Source organism: Ranitomeya imitator, chromosome 1, assembly GCF_032444005.1.
Source record: "Ranitomeya imitator isolate aRanImi1 chromosome 1, aRanImi1.pri, whole genome shotgun sequence".
Classification (NCBI taxonomy): Eukaryota; Metazoa; Chordata; class Amphibia; order Anura; family Dendrobatidae; genus Ranitomeya; species Ranitomeya imitator.
Window position 1 is genome coordinate 714,084,019 of NC_091282.1, and position 21,372 is coordinate 714,105,390.

At 41.1% G+C, this 21,372-nt stretch overlaps 2 protein-coding genes across 3 annotated transcripts in view; one reads left to right on the forward strand and one right to left on the reverse strand.

The window, feature by feature from the left end:
* The window catches only part of CHRM5 (cholinergic receptor muscarinic 5), a 294,056-nt gene that overhangs the window by 99,453 nt on the left and 173,231 nt on the right, over positions 1–21,372 (reverse strand). The window contains exon 2 of one of the 2 annotated variants that reach the window (XM_069732404.1): positions 2,861–3,068. The exons of the other annotated variant lie outside the window; for it this stretch is intronic. The gene's annotated coding sequence lies outside the window, so the exon portion shown is untranslated. The remainder of the gene's footprint in view (positions 1–2,860; positions 3,069–21,372) is intronic. 2 annotated transcript variants of the gene reach the window in all.
* The window catches only part of AVEN (apoptosis and caspase activation inhibitor), a 751,848-nt gene that overhangs the window by 77,461 nt on the left and 653,015 nt on the right, over positions 1–21,372 (forward strand). Inside the window, exon 2 of the mRNA XM_069732415.1 lies at positions 6,452–6,617. Coding sequence (XP_069588516.1) covers positions 6,452–6,617 — 166 coding nt within the window. The remainder of the gene's footprint in view (positions 1–6,451; positions 6,618–21,372) is intronic.

Here is a 21,372-nt window from a genome sequence, read left to right on the forward strand (position 1 = left end):
AGCGGGACTGCCCCTGGGTGAGTATAATCTAACGTCTTTTTCTCCTCTTTCAGGTAACATCGGGGGCTTATCTACAGCATTACAGAATGCTGCAGATAAGCCCCTGATGCCGGTGGGCTCACCTCACCTGCAATTTTCGGGGTGACAGGTTCCCTTTAAATGTGAGATGGCCCCTAAAAAAAAAAAAGGTTTTGTAAATTTTGTTGTAAAAATGAGAAATCGCTGGTTAACTTTTAACCCTTATAACTTCCTAACAAAAAAAAATGTGGTTTCTAAAATTGTGCTGATGTAAAGTAGACTTGTGAGAAATGGTATTTATTAACTACTAGCTGAAGAGCCCGGCGTTGCCTGGGCATAGTAAATATCTGTGGTTAGTTATAGCACCTCACTTCTCTTATTTTCCCATCACGCCTCTCATTTTCCCAATCACATCTTTCATTTTCCCCCTCACATCTCTCATTTTCTCCCTCACACCTCTCATTTTCCCCCTCACATCTCTCATTTTCTCCCTCACTCCTCTCATTCCCCCCTAACACTTGTCATTTCAACCTCACATCTGTCATTTTCTGATCACTCCACTATTTTTCCTCACTCCTCTCATTTTGCACTCACACCTTTTCATTTTCACCTCACACCTCTCATTTTCACCTCAGTATATACATGTTTGTCATTTCCCTTATATATAGTATACATCTGTATGTCATCTCCTGTATATAGCATATACCTGTATGTCATCTCCCCTGTATATAGTATATACCTGCTGTGTGTCATCTCCCCTATATATAGTATATACCTGAATGTCATCTCCTATATATAGTATATACCTGTATGCCATCTCCTCCTGTATATAGTATATACCTGTGTGTCATCTCCCCTGTATATAGTATATATCTGTGTGTCATCTCCTTCTGTTTATAGTATATACCTGCATGTCATCTTCTATATATAGCATATACGTGTATGTCATCTCCTCCTGTATATAGTATATACCTGTAGGTCATCTGCTCCTGTATATAGTATATACCTGTGTGTCATCTCCTCCTGTATATAGTGTATATACCTGTATGTCATCTACTCCTGTATATATATGTACCTGTATGTCATCTCCTCCTCTATATAGTATATACCTGTGTGTCATCTCTCCTGTATATAGTATATATCTGTGTGTCATCTCCCCTGTATATAGTATATACCTGTGTGTCATCTCCTCCTGTATTAGACCTCGTTCACACGTTATTTGCTCAGTATTTTTACCTCAGTATTTGTAAGCTAAATTGGCAGACTGATAAATCCCCAGCCAACAGGAAGCCCTCCCCCTGGCAGTATATATTAGCTCACACATACACATAATAGACAGGTCATGTGACTGACAGCTGCCGTATTTCCTATATGGTACATTTGTTGTAGTTTGTCTGCTTATTAATCAGATTTTTATTTTTGAAGGATAATACCAGACTTGTGTGTGTTTTAGGGTGAGTTTTGCTTGTCAAGTTGTGTGTTGAGTTGCATGTGGCGACATGCATGTAGCGACTTTTGTGAGATGAGTTTTGTGTGGCAACATGCGTGTAGCAACTTTTTGTGTGTCGAGTTGCATGTGACAGGTTAGTGTAGCAAGTTGTGTGCAGCAAGTTTTGCGCATGGCGAGTTTTATGTGTGGTGCCTTTTGAGTATGTGCAAGTTTTGTGTGAGGCAACTTTTGCATGTGTTGCAACTTTTGTGCATGTGGCAATTTTTCCGCGTGTGCAAGTTTTGCGTGTGGCGAGTTTTCCATGAGGTGAGTTTTGCACTTGTGGCGAGTTTTGCAAGAGCCTAGTTTTTTCATGTGGCGAGTTCTGCGCGTGGCGAGTTTTGAGCGGCGACTTTTGTGTTTCAACTTTTATGTGGCGAGGTTGGTGTATTTGTGGTGAAATGTGTGCTGAGGGTAAATATGTTCAAGCACGTGGTAGTGTGTGGCGCATTTTGTGTGTGTGTTCATATCCCCGTGTGTGGTGAGTATCCCATGTCGGGGCCCCACCTTAGCAACTGTACGGTATATACTCTTTGGCGCCATCGCTCTCATTCTTTAAGTCCCCCTTGTTCACATCTGGCAGCTGTCAATTTGCCTCCTACACTTTTCCTTTCACTTTTCCCCATTATGTAGATAGGGACAAAATTTTTTGGTGAATTGGAAAGCGCAGGGTTAAAATTTCACCTCACAACATAGCCTATGACGCTCTCGGGGTCAAGACGTGTGACTGTGCAAAATTTTGTGGCTGTAGCTGCGACGCCTCCAACACTTTTCCTTTCACTTTTTCCCCATTATGTAGATAGGGGCAAAATTGTTTGGTGAATTGGAACACGCGGGGTTAAAATTTCACCTCACATCATAGCCTATGACGCTCTCGGAGTCCAGACGTGTGACTGTGCAAAATTTTGTGGCTGTAGCTGCGACGGTGCAGATGCCAATCCCGGACATACACACACACACACACACACACACATACACACACACATTCAGCTTTACATATTAGATTTCATGTCTCATATCTCTCTAACTAAGGTCATAAAAATTCAAAGTTTGAAAATTCCAACGTAATATCGCAGAAATTTTACCACGAACATGAAGTACAATATGTCATGAAAAAAACATTCTCAGAATTAGCGGGATCCGATAAAGCGTTCCAGAGTGATAACCTCATAAAGTGACAGTGGTCAGAATTGTAAAAATTGGCCTGATCATTAAGCTGCAAATTGGCTCTGTCACTGAGGGGTTAACATACCTCCATGAGTCTATTGATAACATCATATAGTATGCACAAATCACCAATATAATAACACAATGAGGAATGCCCACATGATACACATGGCAAGGTATAGTTACCTGAAACACCCGGGGACTCACCACACCGATGCACGTTTCACTTGGAAATGCTTTGTCCAGGGGTCAATTCTGTAAGACATTTTTATTCCTACGCTTTTGGTTCTAAAAAATTATGCCGCCGTTAATAAAGGTGCTAATTTTCCTTTCAACCAACTTGATCTGGACCACAGAAGTTCCTTGTCAGCATGCTGCTTTTTCTCCTCTGGCCCTGTTGAATTAAAACATGACCACGTCATTGGAGGGCTAAATGCAAACAACAGAGCAGGTCACATCTGCAGCCTGGTTCACCGTGTTCTCCTGAGATGAGATTTGTCTCACATAATCAGTGTGGTAACTCCGTAGGTCTTTAGTCCCTTCCTGCTGTTGGCGCACAGGAGATCACTAGTGCATCATCTGGAACACAGTTGTCTCCAGCGCTCCGACTTTCCAACCGTGCTGCTGTCCTGTGTCCAGTGCTCAAAGAGCAAGAGGGGGTTTGTTTTTTTTTTCCCCTAAATTGACTCTGTTGTGTTTTGGTTGGCCAGTGACAGGCAAGAGAAAAGCAGAATTCAACAAGGAAGTTCAGTAGTATACACCTACTTAGTTGAAGGGAAAATTGTCACAATTATTGCCGAGGAGCATAACTTTGGAGCAGAGGGGATCAGTGGAGAAGCAGCAATTGGACAAAGTGATTCAGTTTTAAAGAAGACCTGGATTTAAAAAAAAATTAAATTATGTGTATACAAGTGATTTTCTGCTCCATATCAGAAAAAAGGGCAGAATTGTGGACTTAAAATTGAAAACTTTATAGTTTTAATTTGGTTGTAACAAATAGAGAATGTGAATGAGTTTTAGCCCTTGATAAGCCTTCTTGCCCCTTCTCTCCCTGACTTTAGACCCCAGTGTTTGGAAAGTAGCAATCTTTCAACAGGCACGCTGCCCACCAAATTTATTCAATATACTGTGGAAGTTAGGCAGAGTGTTCCAAACAACCGGACAGTCAAATATGCTTCATAATTGTTGTCTGTAGATTTTATGCTTTTGTCTTCAATGTTGGTGGGTGCACATGCTGTTGCTATTTACCATTCTCTCTACCACAAAATTGGCAAAGCTAACGTCTGCTGCAATTTTTTGGTCCGTGTTGGAGATCCTTACTAATCACGTTGCCTTACATTGATCCATGTACAGCCCGCAATGCTAATGGGTAGTGCAGTGACCGAAAATACGTTGTGGAAAGCAATTCTCAGATGTGACTCCAACTGTTTGCAGCTCTGTGCATTGTTCACACTGTGGGTGGGTGCAGGATCTACTTGCCATAGAAACGCACACTGTCTTATCCATGATATCATACTAGTGCATGCTACAACGTTTTGTGTGTGTGTGTGTGTCTGTTTGGTATCTAAAATCACTCATATACCCTAGCACATTGACTCACATTGTCAACTTCCTTTGTGCACATGGTGAGCTTACTGTGAACGTACGGTAGTCTTAAGCCCTTTAGTGACCGGGCCAATTTTTTAAAATCTGACCAGTGTCTCTTTACATAATAACAACTCTGCAATTCTTCAACATATCCCATTGATTGTGAGATTATTTTTTTTCGGGACACATCATACTTTATGGTAATGGAAAATATAGGTTGCTATGTTTTGCATTTATTTATAAAAAATATCAGAAATTTGACAAATTTCCTAAAGATTACAATTTTCAAACTTTGGTTATCCCTTTAATTTAGACAATCATACCACACAAAAATATTAATAAATAACATTTCCCTCATGCCTGCTTTACATTAGCACTATTTGTAAAATGTTATTTTATTTTGTTAGTATTTTTTAGAAGGTTTAAAAATGTAGCAGTAATTTTTCATTTTTTTTCAAGGAAATTTACAAAACTTACTTTTAAACAGACCTGTTCAGTTTTGAAGTGACCCCCCAAAAGTGATACCATTTTAAAAACCGCACCCCTTCACATCAAAATTGCTTCGTGGTAGTTCATTAAATCTTCAGATGCTTTTCAGGGATTAATGCAAATTGGCATAATAGGAATGAAAAAGTTTATTTTTACCACCTAAATGTTGCTAACTTCTGAACAGGCCGCTGTAGCCGGCAGACTTTAAAGACGTTATTTGGCAGTGAACTGCAATGGCAAACATCAGGACCACACAATTATGATCTCAGGGTGCCAATGGGGTTAAATACAAAGACTCGGTTAACCATCTAGATGCTGTAGTCACCATTGGCAGCAGCATTTAAGGGGTTAAACGACCATATTCGGTGCCAACACTGATCGTGGCTGATGCAGCAAATTGTCAGCCATAGTGTACAGCCGACAGCTGCTGGATTGTCACCTGTATGGGGATGTTAGTCTCTTATATTGCAGGTCAGTAAAAAGGCGCATAGGTGGTCATTAAGGGGTTAATCTGATTTTTCTAGATGTAATAGACCAGATACATAACCAGATTATAACCAGAATGTATAACGGCACATTTATAACTCACATAATTTATATACTTTTAGCCGAATTACTGTTTATTCTGGGTTTTCACCAAGGACTGTTTTTTTTTTTAGCTAATACCTGAGTTTATAGCTAATGCGGTAATTTAGTTTATTCTTTTATACCAGCAGGAAATTATGGCAATTATACAAAATCATGTTGAAATTTACTTCTACATTCAATAGATTAACAGTGAATTACTATGTTACATACTTGACTTGTTCAAAAGATTGCACTTTTCTGCTGTTTCACACAGAAGGGAAGACCAACTTTGTAATTTCTCAGAGATACTGGGCTAAACTGCGTTTGCATGTAAGCCATAACATCTGGATAGACTACGTGTTTTCAGTGTTCTATTGTTCTAGGGTTCCCCAATACTAATAATGTTGGTAATCACTTATCTAAAAAATGTGCACCATAACTACCCAAAAAGGTTGTGTAAAATTGGTTATCTCCCCTATTCTGTTTGACTTGAATGAATTGGGTATTTGAATTGAATTGAAGAAAAGCCCTTAATTTGAACTGCCACCATGTAATAATACATTTCCTTCACAGCTGCAGGGTATTGCCTGACTGGTGGCAGATTTGCCCGGCAAAATAAGCTTTTCACTCAAAGTGGTTGCTTCTAAGATGACCCCATTAAACTTGTTAAAAAATGTACAACTAAAATACTTTTTTACACGCTATATAACAGCATTTCAGAGTAAAACTCATATCGTTTGGAATACGGGATCCGGTTTCTGATTCTTGATGCCCGGAGGATTGGGCATTACGAATCATGTCAAAGAACATTACAACTATACTAGATCAGTAGTTTCTACTGTTTCAAATGTCAACAAACAATTTATTATATGACAGGTGACCAAGAGCCGCCGCGAACTATGCAAATAAAAAGCCACTAAGGTACTATATGAGATAGCACACCTAGGGTGCTCGAGAACCACGGGGTCCTGTGGCACAGCTTGAGGAACACTGATCTAAAACACTTTAGCTAAAGACTGGCCTGTTCTCTCAGTGCAGATACTTCTGCTGAACAAGCTAATTAGGGCACCTTACCTGTATTGTGTTAATGTAAGACAATGGAGCTGCTGACGTAACCCTTTCGTCTTTGAAAAGGAAGAAAATGATGCTGCTGAGCACCAAGAGAATGAGGAGCAATCATCTGAGTTTTCCAGGAGGAAAATCCTTTCCAACTGGGACCGATACGAAGCGGCAGAGAAAGAGACGGAAAATGAAGTGGTGCAGCGTGGGACAGATTACAGTGTCCTCCTAAGTTCTGCAGGTTGGTACACAGCTCTTATAAATCCAAGTATCATTCCTTTTATGTTCCCATGTATTATATCCGTATTGGCTTCCATTAAAACCCGGAAAAGGTTTATTTTGCTCAGCTGGGCATTGTGTTGAAATCAAGAGTGAATTCTTGGTTTGTATGGTTTTGACAACGCGTAGGTAGAAGTTGGCATTTACCTAATTGTTTGCCACATGCCCAAGGGATTTTTGAGCTGAAAATATAGACTTTTAAAAAGAAATATTCTTTGTCTCTTTTAAGAAATGGATAATCCCTTGATGGCTACAAAATAGAGAGTAACAATATATTGTGGTTTGGCAGAACATGAACATCTGCAAGGAGACAATGTGTGAGTGTTTTTTTTTTTTAAGAAATAACATTTTTAGTAATATTTAGAGAACATCAGTCCTGCACCTGGTGGAGCCATGAACGGTTGTTATTACCGCAGTGCGCAAAGGTCCTGTAACATTGCTAAATATTGCTGCAGTGCTACTTCTCATAGTCCAAATATACTGATCTGTGCTCGTCGTCAAAACAAATGCATATTTTACTTTACTAGCAAGTTCTCAACATTATAGACTGTTTTTCATTGTTGGACTTAATATGTATGTATAAAACCATTTTCTGACTATTAGTCTTTGTATTTGTTTTGTGCAGAGAGGGTCTCAATAGTTTGTAAGTGTAGTACATGCTCATTTAGGCACATATCAAATTGTTTCTTCCTTTAAAATGAAATATGGCCCACATTTTTGCTGATGAATATCTAATGCACCATTTTTTAAGTCGCCTATCTATTTGTCCGGTATTATACAGCTTCAAATCATATGTTTCCCTTTAAGCCAGTGAGTCTCAACCTTTTGTACTTTGTGGGACACATTCAGCTTTGAGTGATGTTCGGTAGCCACATTTAGTTTAGTTATCCTGGACAATTTTTTAATATCTAACAAGCAGTTCCTACCTGCCTGTTGTGCCCGGTGCCGATCTCTAGCGGCACGTAGTGGTCACAGACTTCTCCTGCCAGTGATTCAGTGAATTTGCTGAATTACTGCTTTACACAGTTGTATGGCTAAATGGTACAATACTCTGGCTACATGCCATCATCCCTAGGGGTAGGTTACTGATGACAGACGTTTGTTATTTGTTTTGTTTTTTTATATCGAGGGAAAATATGTTTTCTCTAACCTCCCCAAACCATTTTATCATGGCAAGCATGTGGTTCAGAGCCGTGCATAAAATGAAACAAGGCTGTGATCCCCGTGAATTTATGCATTTGTTTATCTTTAAATGTTCTTTTGTATGGCATATTTATGGTAATATCACCCCCATTTTCTTGGACTCTAAGGCGTTTAAATCTCATTGTTATTGACCACTGCAGCTGATCACTGGACACATCAGGACGCGCTAATATAAACGTCACCTCTACGGCCAGCGATTTGCCGCTGCAGTCATGTCATGTATGACACATCATGGTGTTGAGGATGTAAACAGGACGAGGTAGGCCAAAATGGGTCAGAATTCAAACGTCATCTGTTTGGCAATGTTACGCTGAGCTGGAAACTCCTTAAATCTTTATTCGATACGATGCCCAAGATTATTGAAATTCTGGACATACCTAAATAAATCTCTTCATCGTATGGGTTTAATGAAACAAAACCTTACACCCCAGGATATGTTACTTTCTCTACCCTCGGCAACCTATAAACCAAAGAAACATGATCTACTTCCTCTTTTACTGGCAGCTGTAAAATATTTGATTTCAGCACATTGGAGGCAATCGACCTGTCCTACTTTGAATGATTGGATCACTAAGGTATATGACTTGCATCGTTTGGAAGAATTGTCCAGCTGGGAAACTCGTGCACCGAGAAATTTCAAACTCCTTGGCTTCCTTGGATTGAATTCTCCCACGCTCTCCAATAAAATTCTTTACCAATCTCCTCTTATTCGCCCTAATCTCTGATGGTATTCCTCCTGGTTCATGTCTTGGATGCGTCGATTTCTTGGCTCCCCTGAACCCCTTGCATACGCCGCAGTGGTCGGGCCCGTTGCCCTGAGTGACAGCCCGTCTTGGCCTCCTATAAGAAACTAACATCCTCCCTCTTTTCATACTTTATTAGCTGATATATATATTACGAAGTCCTAAAGTCACAGCTTTTCACTTAAGTTATCCAACCTTTCTTCTTCTCTTTACAATTGAGTTGGACTAAGGATTAACTTTTTGGCCTGAAACTGTTTTTATTGTTTATTGTTTTATTGTTTTTATTGCTGTTATGATGTTATGTTTGTTTGATTCTTTTGTATAATTTTCAGAGTAGTAGATCTCATTGCTAGATATATATATATATATATATATATATATATATATATATATATATATATATATATATATATATATATATATATATATATATATATATATATACGGACACACGTTTTATCCTCTGTGCTTGATCGGATTGAGCACTGTAATAATTAGGACTTGTTACTTGAAACCTTAAATAAAGAATTTAAAATAAATCTTTATTTGATACGAATCCAAGGGTTAAGAATAAATTACTCTCTTCTAAGGCCACTTTCACTTGTGCAACATTCATGGCCTGAATTCAGACTGTGATGTCCAGATCAGCCCGGGTCTCCTGACCTGAACTCCATGGCATCATGGACATAGATGAGGCTGCTGAGTTTGGGTCAGGAAACCTGCAGATGGTCCGTCCTCGGATTGTGAATGTCTGACATGTGAAATCAGCCTAAGTCCTATAGGTAGGCAGTGATTTTTATTTTTTTGTTCTTTTTTTCCGAGCTTCCTTAATTCATTTGGCAGAAAGTTGGCATTTCTCTTTTTTGTTTCTGCGAGATGACATAGACTATGCTGTCTTTTTTTATTGCAATCCACTATGGCAGATGCTAAATATAGAGACAATGTGAAATCATCTTGCTGCTTGGGGATTCTATTACTTTGTCTTATGGGGTTAGTTGGGCAGTCACTTGCCTGAGGCCGGCACATGTCATTCCCATTCTCCTGCTGTCTGTGATTTGAAATTGTGTGACAAGATAAGGTTGACTCCTATCAGAGCGCATGAGACTCCTTGCAGTGAGGGAGACTAAAGTACAGAAAGACGAGCTTACCGGGTCACAACTCTGCACAACCTAGTAATAGGGTTAGCAAAAACCATCAAATGCCGGTGCCGTTCTCGTAGGGAAATCTGCCCTGTCTTGCCACCATAATCCTTTGGTCCAGCTGCGACCTTACTTGAAGGAGACACATTCTTTATCTCGATGGGAGCTTGGAAGTTCTGTGTTACTTTGTAATCTGTGCCGAGGTTACATTTACATCTATTACGGCTTTGCCTTCGTGCATGGTATTACTCCCACCCTCCCGCACAATGAATATGAGACCTGTTCTTTTATGATGGTTCTTGCATTGTTTTTGTGATATCTTTCTTGCGTTCCCTTCACCCTTCAGCTCTAACAATGCTAAGTGCTTCCCAGCTGTCAGATGCATTGACAGTCAGCTTTTAGAAAGCATTCAGCTATCTTTTCCCTATATACTTTTGTTTTCTGCTTTTTTTCTTTCTATCTATCGTTGCAATCTGTTGGGGGTTTAGATTTGCCTGCTGCTCCGGAGTGTGTGTTATTCAAGGATACAAGGCCGATAAACACTTTTACCTTACCATAAATGCTTGTTTTTCTAAATGTGCAGTAGTGTTCAAAATAATAGCAGTGTGTTCAAAAACCTGAGTTAATCCCAAAATCTTTATACAACTTTTTATTTCCAGCACTGGGAACATTGCACACTGTTTTCTAATTCAAAACTTGCAGAGAAATGTAGATAATTTTTAACTACTTTACAGAAGAAAAAAAAGAACATTGTGCTTTTCTAAAAAAAAATAGCAGTGTCTGCATTTGTCTTTACAAACTCACAATATGTACTATTTGATTTGAGAATTTAGCATTCCTGTGACCTAATATTTATTTGTATACCCAAAGTTTTTTTTAGAACATCTTCGCATCTATGTTTCATAGAGTCAACCAACGTCTGGCCATACGTGGATGACTTCCTCGAATTACCAGTCCATTTACTAAAATTAGGCTGAACTACAGTACAAGACACTTAAACACACTTGTCTGTACAGTATGTCGACGATAGGAAGGCACTTGTGGTTTATCCTGAGGAAGAAGTTTGTTTTACTTCGAAAGCCTTCCACAATAAACCTAATTCCTTTTTCCTGATTCCTGCTCTTTTCACTGGAATTATCATTGGTACACTTGGCAGCACAGAAAAAGATTGTTTTCCTCACTTTTCTTTATTTGATGATAGGATAGGTTCACATGACCAGTTTCTCCACATATGTAAAAAAACAGACTTTGATCAGAGTGGCATTAGTTCTTGTACATAGAGAGAGAAAAAAGTTTCTCCCTTTCCTTTCAGTCTGTTTGTGAAAATCTGACTGCAGTTTGATGTCATTGGAGTATGGTCCTATTTTTTTTTTTTTACAGACTCCTAATCTTGCATTGTATATTTTGAGCCGACCCCCTGGATTAAGATGAGACATGTCTCAGATTATTTGCGCGGACCACTAGGTCCACTAGCACCACTAGATCCGAGGTAAGACTCTGCAGCTGACACAGACAAAAGCAAAGTGCAGGTTTCTTCCCCCATAGCTTCTATCTGTGCCATTGATTCAGGACATCTTTAGAGGGCTGTGATGGAAGAAACTGTGGTAAGTGACTGCAGCGCTAGCCTCTCTGATGACGTCCTGTCCTGTGCCCATTTGAGGCTTCTCTCAAATGAAGTGAAGTAAAAAAAAAAAAACCCAAAAAACACATTGGAGAAATGTAGAATATTTTCTGATAGGGAAAACTATAAAATTGCATAGGGTATACAGATAAATATTTATAAAGGGCATTATAGGTATCTGACCACACCTTTTAAGGGGTTCGAAATGTTAATGAATTTAAGGATGAGACAATTACGTGTTCATGTGGTGACTTCTGCCCTGCAGATGATCTACAATAGCTCGGATCTTTACTCCATTGCAGTCTTATTGTTTTGCTTTTTAGGAGATGCATTTCACTGGTTAATAAAGTGCACATCAATAATGATGACATTGTGTATCTGCATGTGGAGCCATAGAAACACTAGCTGTTACATTGGTTAGAATATGATGGAAAATTACATTCACAAGAAGATGGGGCTTAAAAAATCTGAGGCTAATGATGTAAAATTAAAATTGAATTTGAATTTAATTATTTGTCCCCAGGAGGCAGCGCAAACATTCCCAGCAGATCAGTCAGTTCATGGCATCATTAAGTCTGAGTGGCCATCTCTGGCAAGAAACAAAGGCCGCGGTGTGATGATTTCCTAAGATATTTTACTTCCTCATCTTTGTGTGTGTGTTTTGTTTGTTTTTTTCCCTCTAGAACCTCTTGTACAAGTAAACTATGGAGGTATGTGTAACGATAGTGACTACTGCAATTGGATAAATTTAAAGGAGTTATCCAAGATTATTTAATTTTTTAACTATGTGCTTAAGTACAAACAGTTAGGTTGTTACTACCTGCCTTTTGTGCCAGGCGCTGTTCCCTGACAGCACAGAGCACTCCTGCCGGCAATTCAGAAGCTTCCATTGACGTTCCATCAACCGAGCAGCGGCTTCTCTTCCGCTTTGCTCTGTTATTGGGGCCCGATTGCCATCGTCATTCTGATTAACAGCCCGGTCCCTGCTGCCAACTGCTGTGCTTCAATGGTTTATCAGATTGACATTGGCAGTCACACCCCATTGGCAGAAGATGAGCTACTCTGTAGACGTGGAGCAGCTGAATCACCGGCAGGAGTGGTCATAATAGCCATTATGTTCCTTTTCGCTGATCTCTCTTAGGAAGTTCTTGCTTTAGGCCATGTTCACACAGTGCGTTTTTTACTGCGGAACCGCAGCGTTTTTGCCGCTGCGGTTCCGCAGCTGTTTTCCATGCAGGGTACAGTACAATGTACCCTATGGAAAACAGGAACCGCTGTGCACATGATCCTGAATTTAAAAAAAAAAGCCGCGCTGAATAGCTGCGGGAAAAAAGAAGGAGCATGTCACTTCTTTTTTCGGAGCCGCAGCGGTTCTGCACCCATAGACCTCCATTGTGAGGTCAAACCCGCAGTAAAACCCGCAGATCAAAAATATATCTGCGGGTTTTATTGCGGTTTGTGGTGCCGAACCGCTGCAGCAGGAAGTGTGGGGAAGCGGGCGGAAGTGCGTGGGCGGAGTGTGGCTGCCCCGATCCCACCCCCCCATGCTCCGATGCCCTCCCCCATGCTCCGATGCCCCCCCCCCGTGCTCCGATGCCCCCCCGTGCTCCGATGCCCCCCCCGTGCTCCGATGCCCCCCCGTGCCCTAATCTCCCCCCCTTATACTTACCCGGCCTCCCGGTGTCCGTCTGGCCGTCTTCTCCCTGGGCGCCGCCATCTTGCAAAATGGCGGGCGCATGCGCAGTGCGCCCGCCGAATCTGCCGGCCGGCAGATTCGTTACAAAGTGCATTTTGATCACTGAGATATAACCTATCTCAGTGATCAAAATAAAAAAAAATCGTAAATGACACCCCCCCCCCCCCTTTGTCACCCCCATAGGTAGGGACAATAAAAAAATTAAGAATTTTTTTTTTTTTTTCCACTAAGGTTAGAATAGGGGTAGGGTTAGGGTATTTTCAGCCATTTTAACCCTAAAAAACTTCCTAGAAAACACACAGACTCTGCATAGAAAACTGCATAAAAAAAGGATCAAAAAACGCATCAAAAAACGCACCAAAAAAGCACAAAAAAAGGACAAAAAAAAAGGACCTGCGTTTTCTGCCAAGAGCTGCGGTTTCAGTCCTGAAAAAAAAAGGATGGAAATCTGGAACGTGTGAACATAGCCTTAATGTCTTGGCTTGCAGGATGAAGCCTCCGACAGAATATCATGAGAACAGTACTGCCCGTGCCTTAATCATTCTGCTTTGTACTTTACTGCTTCCTCCATTGAGGGGGTATCTCCAGAATAACGGGGCTACCTTCATGGTGAATCAGTGTCAGTATAATGTCTTCCTTTTAGGTTTTAACCTCCACAGGAAAAGGCCAGCGCTCAGTAAATTCCCTACAGTAAAGCCACAGTAATGATTCCACATACAATCTTTTTTTGGGAGCAACAGTAATACAGAATTTCTAGAGAATGTATCATTTTCCAGGAATATTGTTCCCTAATCTATCTTCGAAAATGTATTTGCTTTTAATATTCTTTCCACTTTTACCCATTGAAAAGGAAGCAACTTGTGCATGACAATCTCTTTGTAAGTTTAGTGTAATAAACTTCAAAAAATTAAGTGGCTTCAATGCAGAAATAAGTTATCCTTAAAAGGAATCTGTCAGCAGATTTTTCTGACAGCACCCTGAGATAGAGACAGAGACCCTGATTCCAGTGATATGTCGCTTAGTTTACTGAGTGCAGCAATTATGATCGAATCACAGTTTTCTCTGTTGCAGATCTAGCAGAGCCCAGTTGCTCTCTGTGTTTAACCCCATCCACTCCATAGCTTTCTGTGTGCATTGTATAGTGACAGAGAGCTGATGATCAGGGTGGTGATATGATTGGGCTACCCTGCACATGCAAAGTTGTCATGTAATGATAATATGTTGCTGATAAAACTCTGATTGTACTGAAGCAGTAAATGGCACATCACTGGATTCAGGGTCTTGGCTTCTACTTTATGGTGCTCTCAGATTACATAGCAAAAACCTGCTGACAGGTTCCCTCCTAATCATTGGAACATTTCTCTCAGGTCTCTTTTTTTTGGCTAAAAGAAAAATTCTGCAAAATAACAGATTTCTCATTCCAATCATCTATCGTCCAAAATAATGTGTAGTAATGGAGCGCCGCCACCAAAATGAGTCACCAGAACAGGCTATATGAAGGTGATCTTATACATTAGACATGTTAGTTGATGATTGAGCGAATGTCCGTCTGGTAGCTGGTTGCACTCATAGTCTTACACATTTTAGATAATGTTGGCTGTTCCAGTTGGTCAAAGTGGCCGTACATGTTCAGTTACACTGTGTGAGTGATGGCTGCTGTATTTCCAAAACTTTTTCTTATAGAAGACAAATGATATTGCATGGAACAGTTATACATGTAAAGGAGCCAATATACCTTTCGGATAGTTGCTGGCTGAGAGCTTCACGAGGAGAGCGGCATAAGCACTTAGCAGGATCAACTGGCAGCGGTTTAACTGCATGCAGAACAAATAGATCAGGCGAAAAAATTCTAACTGCCTGATCATTATTTACTTCACGGTAATCTATAAACGGATCTTTGCCACCTAATCTGAGAGCAGCATAATGTAAAGACAGAGACCCTGATTCCAGCGATGTGTCATTTACTTGGCTACTTTATATAGTTTTTATAAAATCATAGTTTTATCAGCAGCAGACATTACAGGACTAGTAAACTTACTGCCAACCCCAACCCCACCACTTTCTGCCTATGCACAGTGTATACAGCTGCCGATCACTAGTGTTGGCGGGTTTATACAGAGCTCAGCATTCAGAGGGCTGGTAGATCTGCAACAGAGAAAACGGGTATTTTATTAAAATTACAGCAAGCAGCCCAGTAAGTGACACAGTGCCAGAATCGGGGTCTTTGTCCCTGCATAATGCTGCTTTCAGATGGTGCAGCAAAAACCTAGTAACACATTCCCTTTTAATATCATCTGTCAAGTGGCCACCATACACCTTAGATGGTGAGCTAATCGCACTTAAATTGACAAGTTGGGTTAACTTTGACCTACCATGCATCAGTGTTAGTCATGTGACCCAAGCATATCAAATTAACATTTCCAAGATGGCCGACTTCTTTGCAGACTATGATGGGGAGTTAACAATTAGTTGAACATTTCAGGGAACATTCTGTATGGTTTACATGGTTTTTTCACGCATCATTCATCATTGTGCTCTGTCTTATATCATTTTTGGGCATTGACTACGTCTGAGTGTCCACCTCCAGTAGCCATATATCCCTGAAAGTGATGCACGACAGATCACACAGTGTTTCCATCTTCACTAGTGATGAGTGAGTATACTCATTCCTCGGGTTTTCCTGAGCACGCTCGGGTGATCTCCGAGTATTTTTTAGTGTTTGGAGATTTAGTTTTCATCGTGGCAGCTGACTGATTTACAGCTATTAGCCAGCCTGAGTACATGTGGGGGTTGCCTGGTTGCTAGGGAATCCCCACATGTACTCAGCCTGTCTAGTAGCTGTAAATCATTCAGCTGCGGCAACGAAAACTAAATCTCCGAGCACTAACAAATACTCGGAGACCACCCGAGTGTGCTCGGGAAAACCCGAGCAACGAGTATATTCGCTCATCACTAATCTTCACAATTACATTCGATGGCCCTGTCGGCACATGCGCCCGAAACCCGTTTTGCAGGGGATTCGGACGGAAACCCCTATGGGTCCACTGAACATGGGGGAAGGACGCAGTGTGAAAGCACCCTAATGTGTATGGGCTCCTTTACAATGGTGGAACAAGACTGTGTCAAGTTCATTTGGGATGTGTAGATCTCAACGATTCCCTGCAAAACAGAGTTATGTAGTAGTTCTGAGCGAGCATGCTTGGATAAGCTGCTATCTGAGGACGCTTGAGTGCTAATAGAGCATCTTCGGCACGCTCTAACACTATGTTTGAGTCTCCGCGGCTGCATGTCTCGCAACTGTTCTACAGCCATAACATATGAAGGAAATACCTGTTTGTTAGGCAATGCCTACATGTGATGCGGCTGTCAAACAGCCACGAGACATGCAGCCGTGGGGACTCGAACATATTGCAGCATGCCGAAAATGCTCTATTAGTAGTTGAGCATACTCTGATAACACCTTATCTGAGCATGTTCGCTCATAATTATCAATTAGTTTTGCAGAATATTTCAAATGTACAGAGATTCAACTGGTAAAATACTATCCAGAGAAATGGAGCTTTACTATGTATAGCTGCACCTACACGCTGCTTTTCATGACTTCGTCTATTTTTACATTGGTTGCTTTTCTTGTCAGCATCTTAATCTTATCTTAATGTTTGTTAGACTCTGCCAGTTGCGTCACCATAGCCAGAAGCCGATTCCCTTGGCGCTCGTGAACATAGGCACTGCATTTAACAAATTCCCGTCTGAATAGTAATTAGACAGACAACAGATGCAAGGTAGAGTGCAGGCAGGCTAGGAGAATTGTGTTGAATAATGCAATCTTACTAATTCCTTGCCATTGTGTATCACTGACGGAGTGTGGTGCAGCAAGGATTCATTCATTTCTTATCACTAATCAGAACTTAATCTTCAGAAATGTGACCTTTTAATGACCGTATCTACTATACATACTAAAAGAAGGCATGTTATTGCAGTGAATATGCATTGTCTATAGAATACTGTGTCTTGGATACATGCTAGGGCAGAAAACTGTATTATTGCCACCAAAAATAAAAGCTTATGCTGTCTGCATATGCATTATAGAAACATATTGATCTCACAGTGACTCCCCCTTTTTAGATTGAGTCAACTAATCCTTGCGAGTCAGGCTTGAGGGAAGCTGCCATATCTGCAGCAATAGGTGCTATTCAAGGCTGGCTGTAGAAAAAAAGGCCGACCATCAAAAACTTGAACAGATCAGCCCTTCTATTAAAAGGAAAACTAAACTTAGAATTGAATGATAAAAGGAAAATTGGCCCAGTATGTTCAATCTGCAGGATTTTCTGCATGTTTCTAAAATTAACAGTCCTGCATATCTACTGTATATACATAACTGCTGTATGTAAACACACAGTGACATCTCCGTGCTGATGACTGAGCAGCACGGGAAGAGGTGCAGGGACCCCTGCTATCAGTCCCCGCACTTAGGGCGCTGTGATCAGTCTGTCAATCTGACTGACCGATCACAGCATGATAGCATAGAAGGTGCTGAAATATCAGCACCTGCCACCCGATCAGAGCAGGAGATCGGCGCTGCGAGTGGCCGAGCTCCTGTACTAACAGCTAGGTACGTTGCCAACACCGAGAGTGATTGCAACATTAAAGAGGCAGGCAGAGGGAGGGAACTTTCTTTGCCTTCAGATCGTCCCTATGGGGGGCACTGGGGGGTTTTGGGGGGCCCAATCATTGCCATGGTGACAAATTTTGAGGTTAAAAGGAATTTGTCACCACACCAGGGCGTTTTTAAATAAAAGAGCCACCTTCAGCAGCACTAAGGCTGCATTCTGTGAAGGTGGCTCTTATGTTTCTGATCCCTAGTAACACTGAAATATTGACTTTTATAAATTGCGCCCCATACCTGGATTGAGTCCCAGAGGTATGGTGTCTCCCCCTGTTTCAGCCGTCTCCCAGCCGTCCATCATCCCCCTCTTGCATCTGTGCGCCGCCTCCTGTGTTGCTGGTACATGCCCGGCTCCTGCCCCCATCTCCCTCCTCCTATGGCCTCTTTCACACTTTTGTCGTTTGGCATCCGTCGCAATCCGTTGTTTTGGGCAAAAACGGATCCTGCAAATGTGCTCGCAGGATGCGTTTTTTGCCCATAGACTTATATTAGCGATGGCCACACGTCGCATCCGTCGTGCAATGGATCCATCGTGTTTTGGCGGACTGTCGTCACAAAAAAAGTTCAAGTGAACTTTTTTTGTCAGTCGCGTCCACCATTTTCTACCGCGCATGCACGGCCGAAACTCCGCCCCCTCCTCCCCGGACTCCAGAATGGGCAGCAGATGCGTCGAAAAACTGCATCCGCTGCCCACGTCGTGCACACATTTTACAACGTGCGTCGGTATTGCCTTGCGCAGGCGTGTACTACGGAGGACATAGAATGAACTTCAATACAATATTGCGCCCAGCATGCAGCCAGCGGGTAAGGAAAAGGGTGAATCAAACACCCGAAAACTCCGCCCATATGACCAAAAACTGGTCCCGCCAAATTCAGGTGACAGGTTCCCTGTAAGATCTTAAAAATGAGTGCTGAATAAAAAGGCCTAGATGTCTGTAACCATTTGGCAGGCTTAGATATTTTAAAAAAATATAATCAGGGAAGCAGAAGAAAAAAAGGACAAAATCTGGCCACTTTTGACCTAGTGACAGATTCTCTTTAACCCCTTAAGCCCCGAGGGTGGTTTGCACGTTAATGACCGGGCCAATTTTTACAATTCTGACCACTGTCCCTTTATGAGGTTATAACTCTGGAACGCTTCAACGGATCTTGGCGATTCTGACATTGTTTTCTCGTGACATATTGTACTTCATTTTAGTAGTAACATTTATTCGATATAACTTGCGTTTATTTGTGAAAAAAACGGAAATTTGGCGAAAATTTTGAAAATTTCGCAATTTTCCAACTTTAAATTTTTATGCCCTTAAATCACAGAGATATGTCACGCAAAATACTTAATAAGTAACATTTCCCACATGTCTCCTTTACATCAGCACAATTTTGGAACCAAAATTTTTTTTTGTTAGGGAGTTATAAGGGTTCAAAGTTGACCAGCAATTTCTCATTTTTACAACACCATTTTTTTTTAGGGACCACATCTCATTTGATGTCATTTTGAGGGGTCTATATGATAGAAAATACCCAAGTGTGACACCATTCTAAAAACTGCACCCCTCAAGGTGCTCAAAACCACATTCAAGAAGTTTATTAACCCTTCAGGGGTTTCACAGGAATTTTTGGAATGTTTAAATAAAAATGAATATTTAACTTTTTTTCACACAAAATTTATTTCAGCTCCAATTTGTTTTATTTTACCAAGGGTAACAGGATAAAATGGATGCCAAACATTGTTGTACAATCTGTACTGAGTACGCTGATACCCCATATGTGGGGGTAAACCACTGTTTGGGCGCATGGCAGAGCTCGGAAGGGAAGGAGCGCCATTTGACTTTTAAATGCAAAATTGACAGGAATTGAGATGGGACACCATGTTGCGTTTGGAGAGCCACTGATGTGCCTAAACATTGAAACCCCCCACAAGTGACACCATTTTGGAAAGTAGACACCCTAAGGAACTTATCTAGATGTGTGGTGACCACTTTGACCCACCAATTGCTTCACAGAAGTTTATAATGCAGAGCCGTAAAAATAAAAAATCATATTTTTTCACAAAAATGATCTTTTCGCCCCCAATTTTTTATTTTCCCAAGAGTAAGAGAAGAAATTGAACCTCAAAAATTGTTGGCCAATTTGTCCTGAGTACGCTGATACCCCGTATATGGGTGTAAACCATTGTTTGGGCGTATGGCAGAGCTCGGAAGGGAAGGAGCGCCATTTTACTTTTCAATGCAAAATTGACTGGAATTGAGATGGGATGCCATGTTGCGTTTGGAGAGCCCCTGATGTGCCTAAACATTGAAATCCCCACAAGTGACACCATTTTGGAAAGTAGACCCCTTAAGGAACTTATCTAGAGGTGTGGTGAGCACTTTGACCCAACAAGTGCTTCACAGAAGTTTATAATGCAGAGCCGTAAAAATAAAAAATCATATTTTTTCACAAAAATAATCTTTTCGCCACCAATTTTTTATTTTCCCAAGGGTAAGAGAAGAAATTAGACCACAAAAGTTGTTGTGCAATTTGTCCTGAGTGCGACGATACCCCATATGTGGGGGTAAACCACTGTTTGGGCGCATGGCAGAGCTCGGAAGGAAAGGAGCGCCATTTGACTTTTCAATGCAAAATTGACTGGAATTAAGATGGGACGCCATGTTGCGTTTGGAGAGCCCCTGATGTGCCTAAACATTGGAACCCCTCACAAGTGACACCATTTTGAAAAGTAGACCCCTTAAGGAACTTATCTAGATGTGTGGTGAGCACTTTGACCCAACAAGTGCTTCACAGAAGTTTATAATGCAGAGCCGTAAAAATAAAAAATCTTATTTTTTCACAAAAATGATCTTTTCGCCCCCAATTTTTTATTTTCCCAAGGGTAAGAGAAGAAATTAGACCACAAAAGTTGTTGTGCAATTTGTCCTGAGTGCGACGATACCCCATATGTGGGGGTAAACCACTTTTTGGGTGCATAGCAGAGCTCGGAAGGGAAGGAGCGCCATTTGACTTTTCAATGCAAAATTGACTGGAATTAAGATGGGACGCCATGTTGGTTTGGAGAGCCCCTGATGTGCCTAAACATTAAAAACCCCCACAAGTGACACCATTTTGGAAACTAGACCCTCTAAGGAACTTATCTAGATGTGTTTTGAGAGCTTTGAACGCCCAAGTGTTTCACTACAGTTTATAATGCAGAGCCGTTAAAATAAATTTATTTTTTTTTCGCAAAAATTTTTTAGCCCCCAGTTTTGTATTTTCACAAGGGTAACATAATAAATTGGACCCCAAAAGTTGTTGTCCAATTTGTCCTGAGTACGCTGATACCCCATATGTGGGGGGGAACCACTGTTTGGGCGCATGGCAGAGCTCGGAAGGGAAGGAGCGCCATTTGGAATGCAGACTTAGATGGATTGGTCTGCAGGAGTCATGTTGCATTTGCAGAGCCCCTGATGTACCCAAACAGTACAAACCCCCCACAAGTGACCCCATATTAGAAACTAGACCTCCCATGGAACTTATCTAGATGTGTTGTGAGAACTTTGAACCCCTAAGTGTTTCACTACAGTTTATAACGCAGACCCGTGAAAATAAAAATTCTTTTTTTTTTCACAAAAATGATTTTTTAGCCCCCAGCTTTGTATTTTTACAAGGGTAA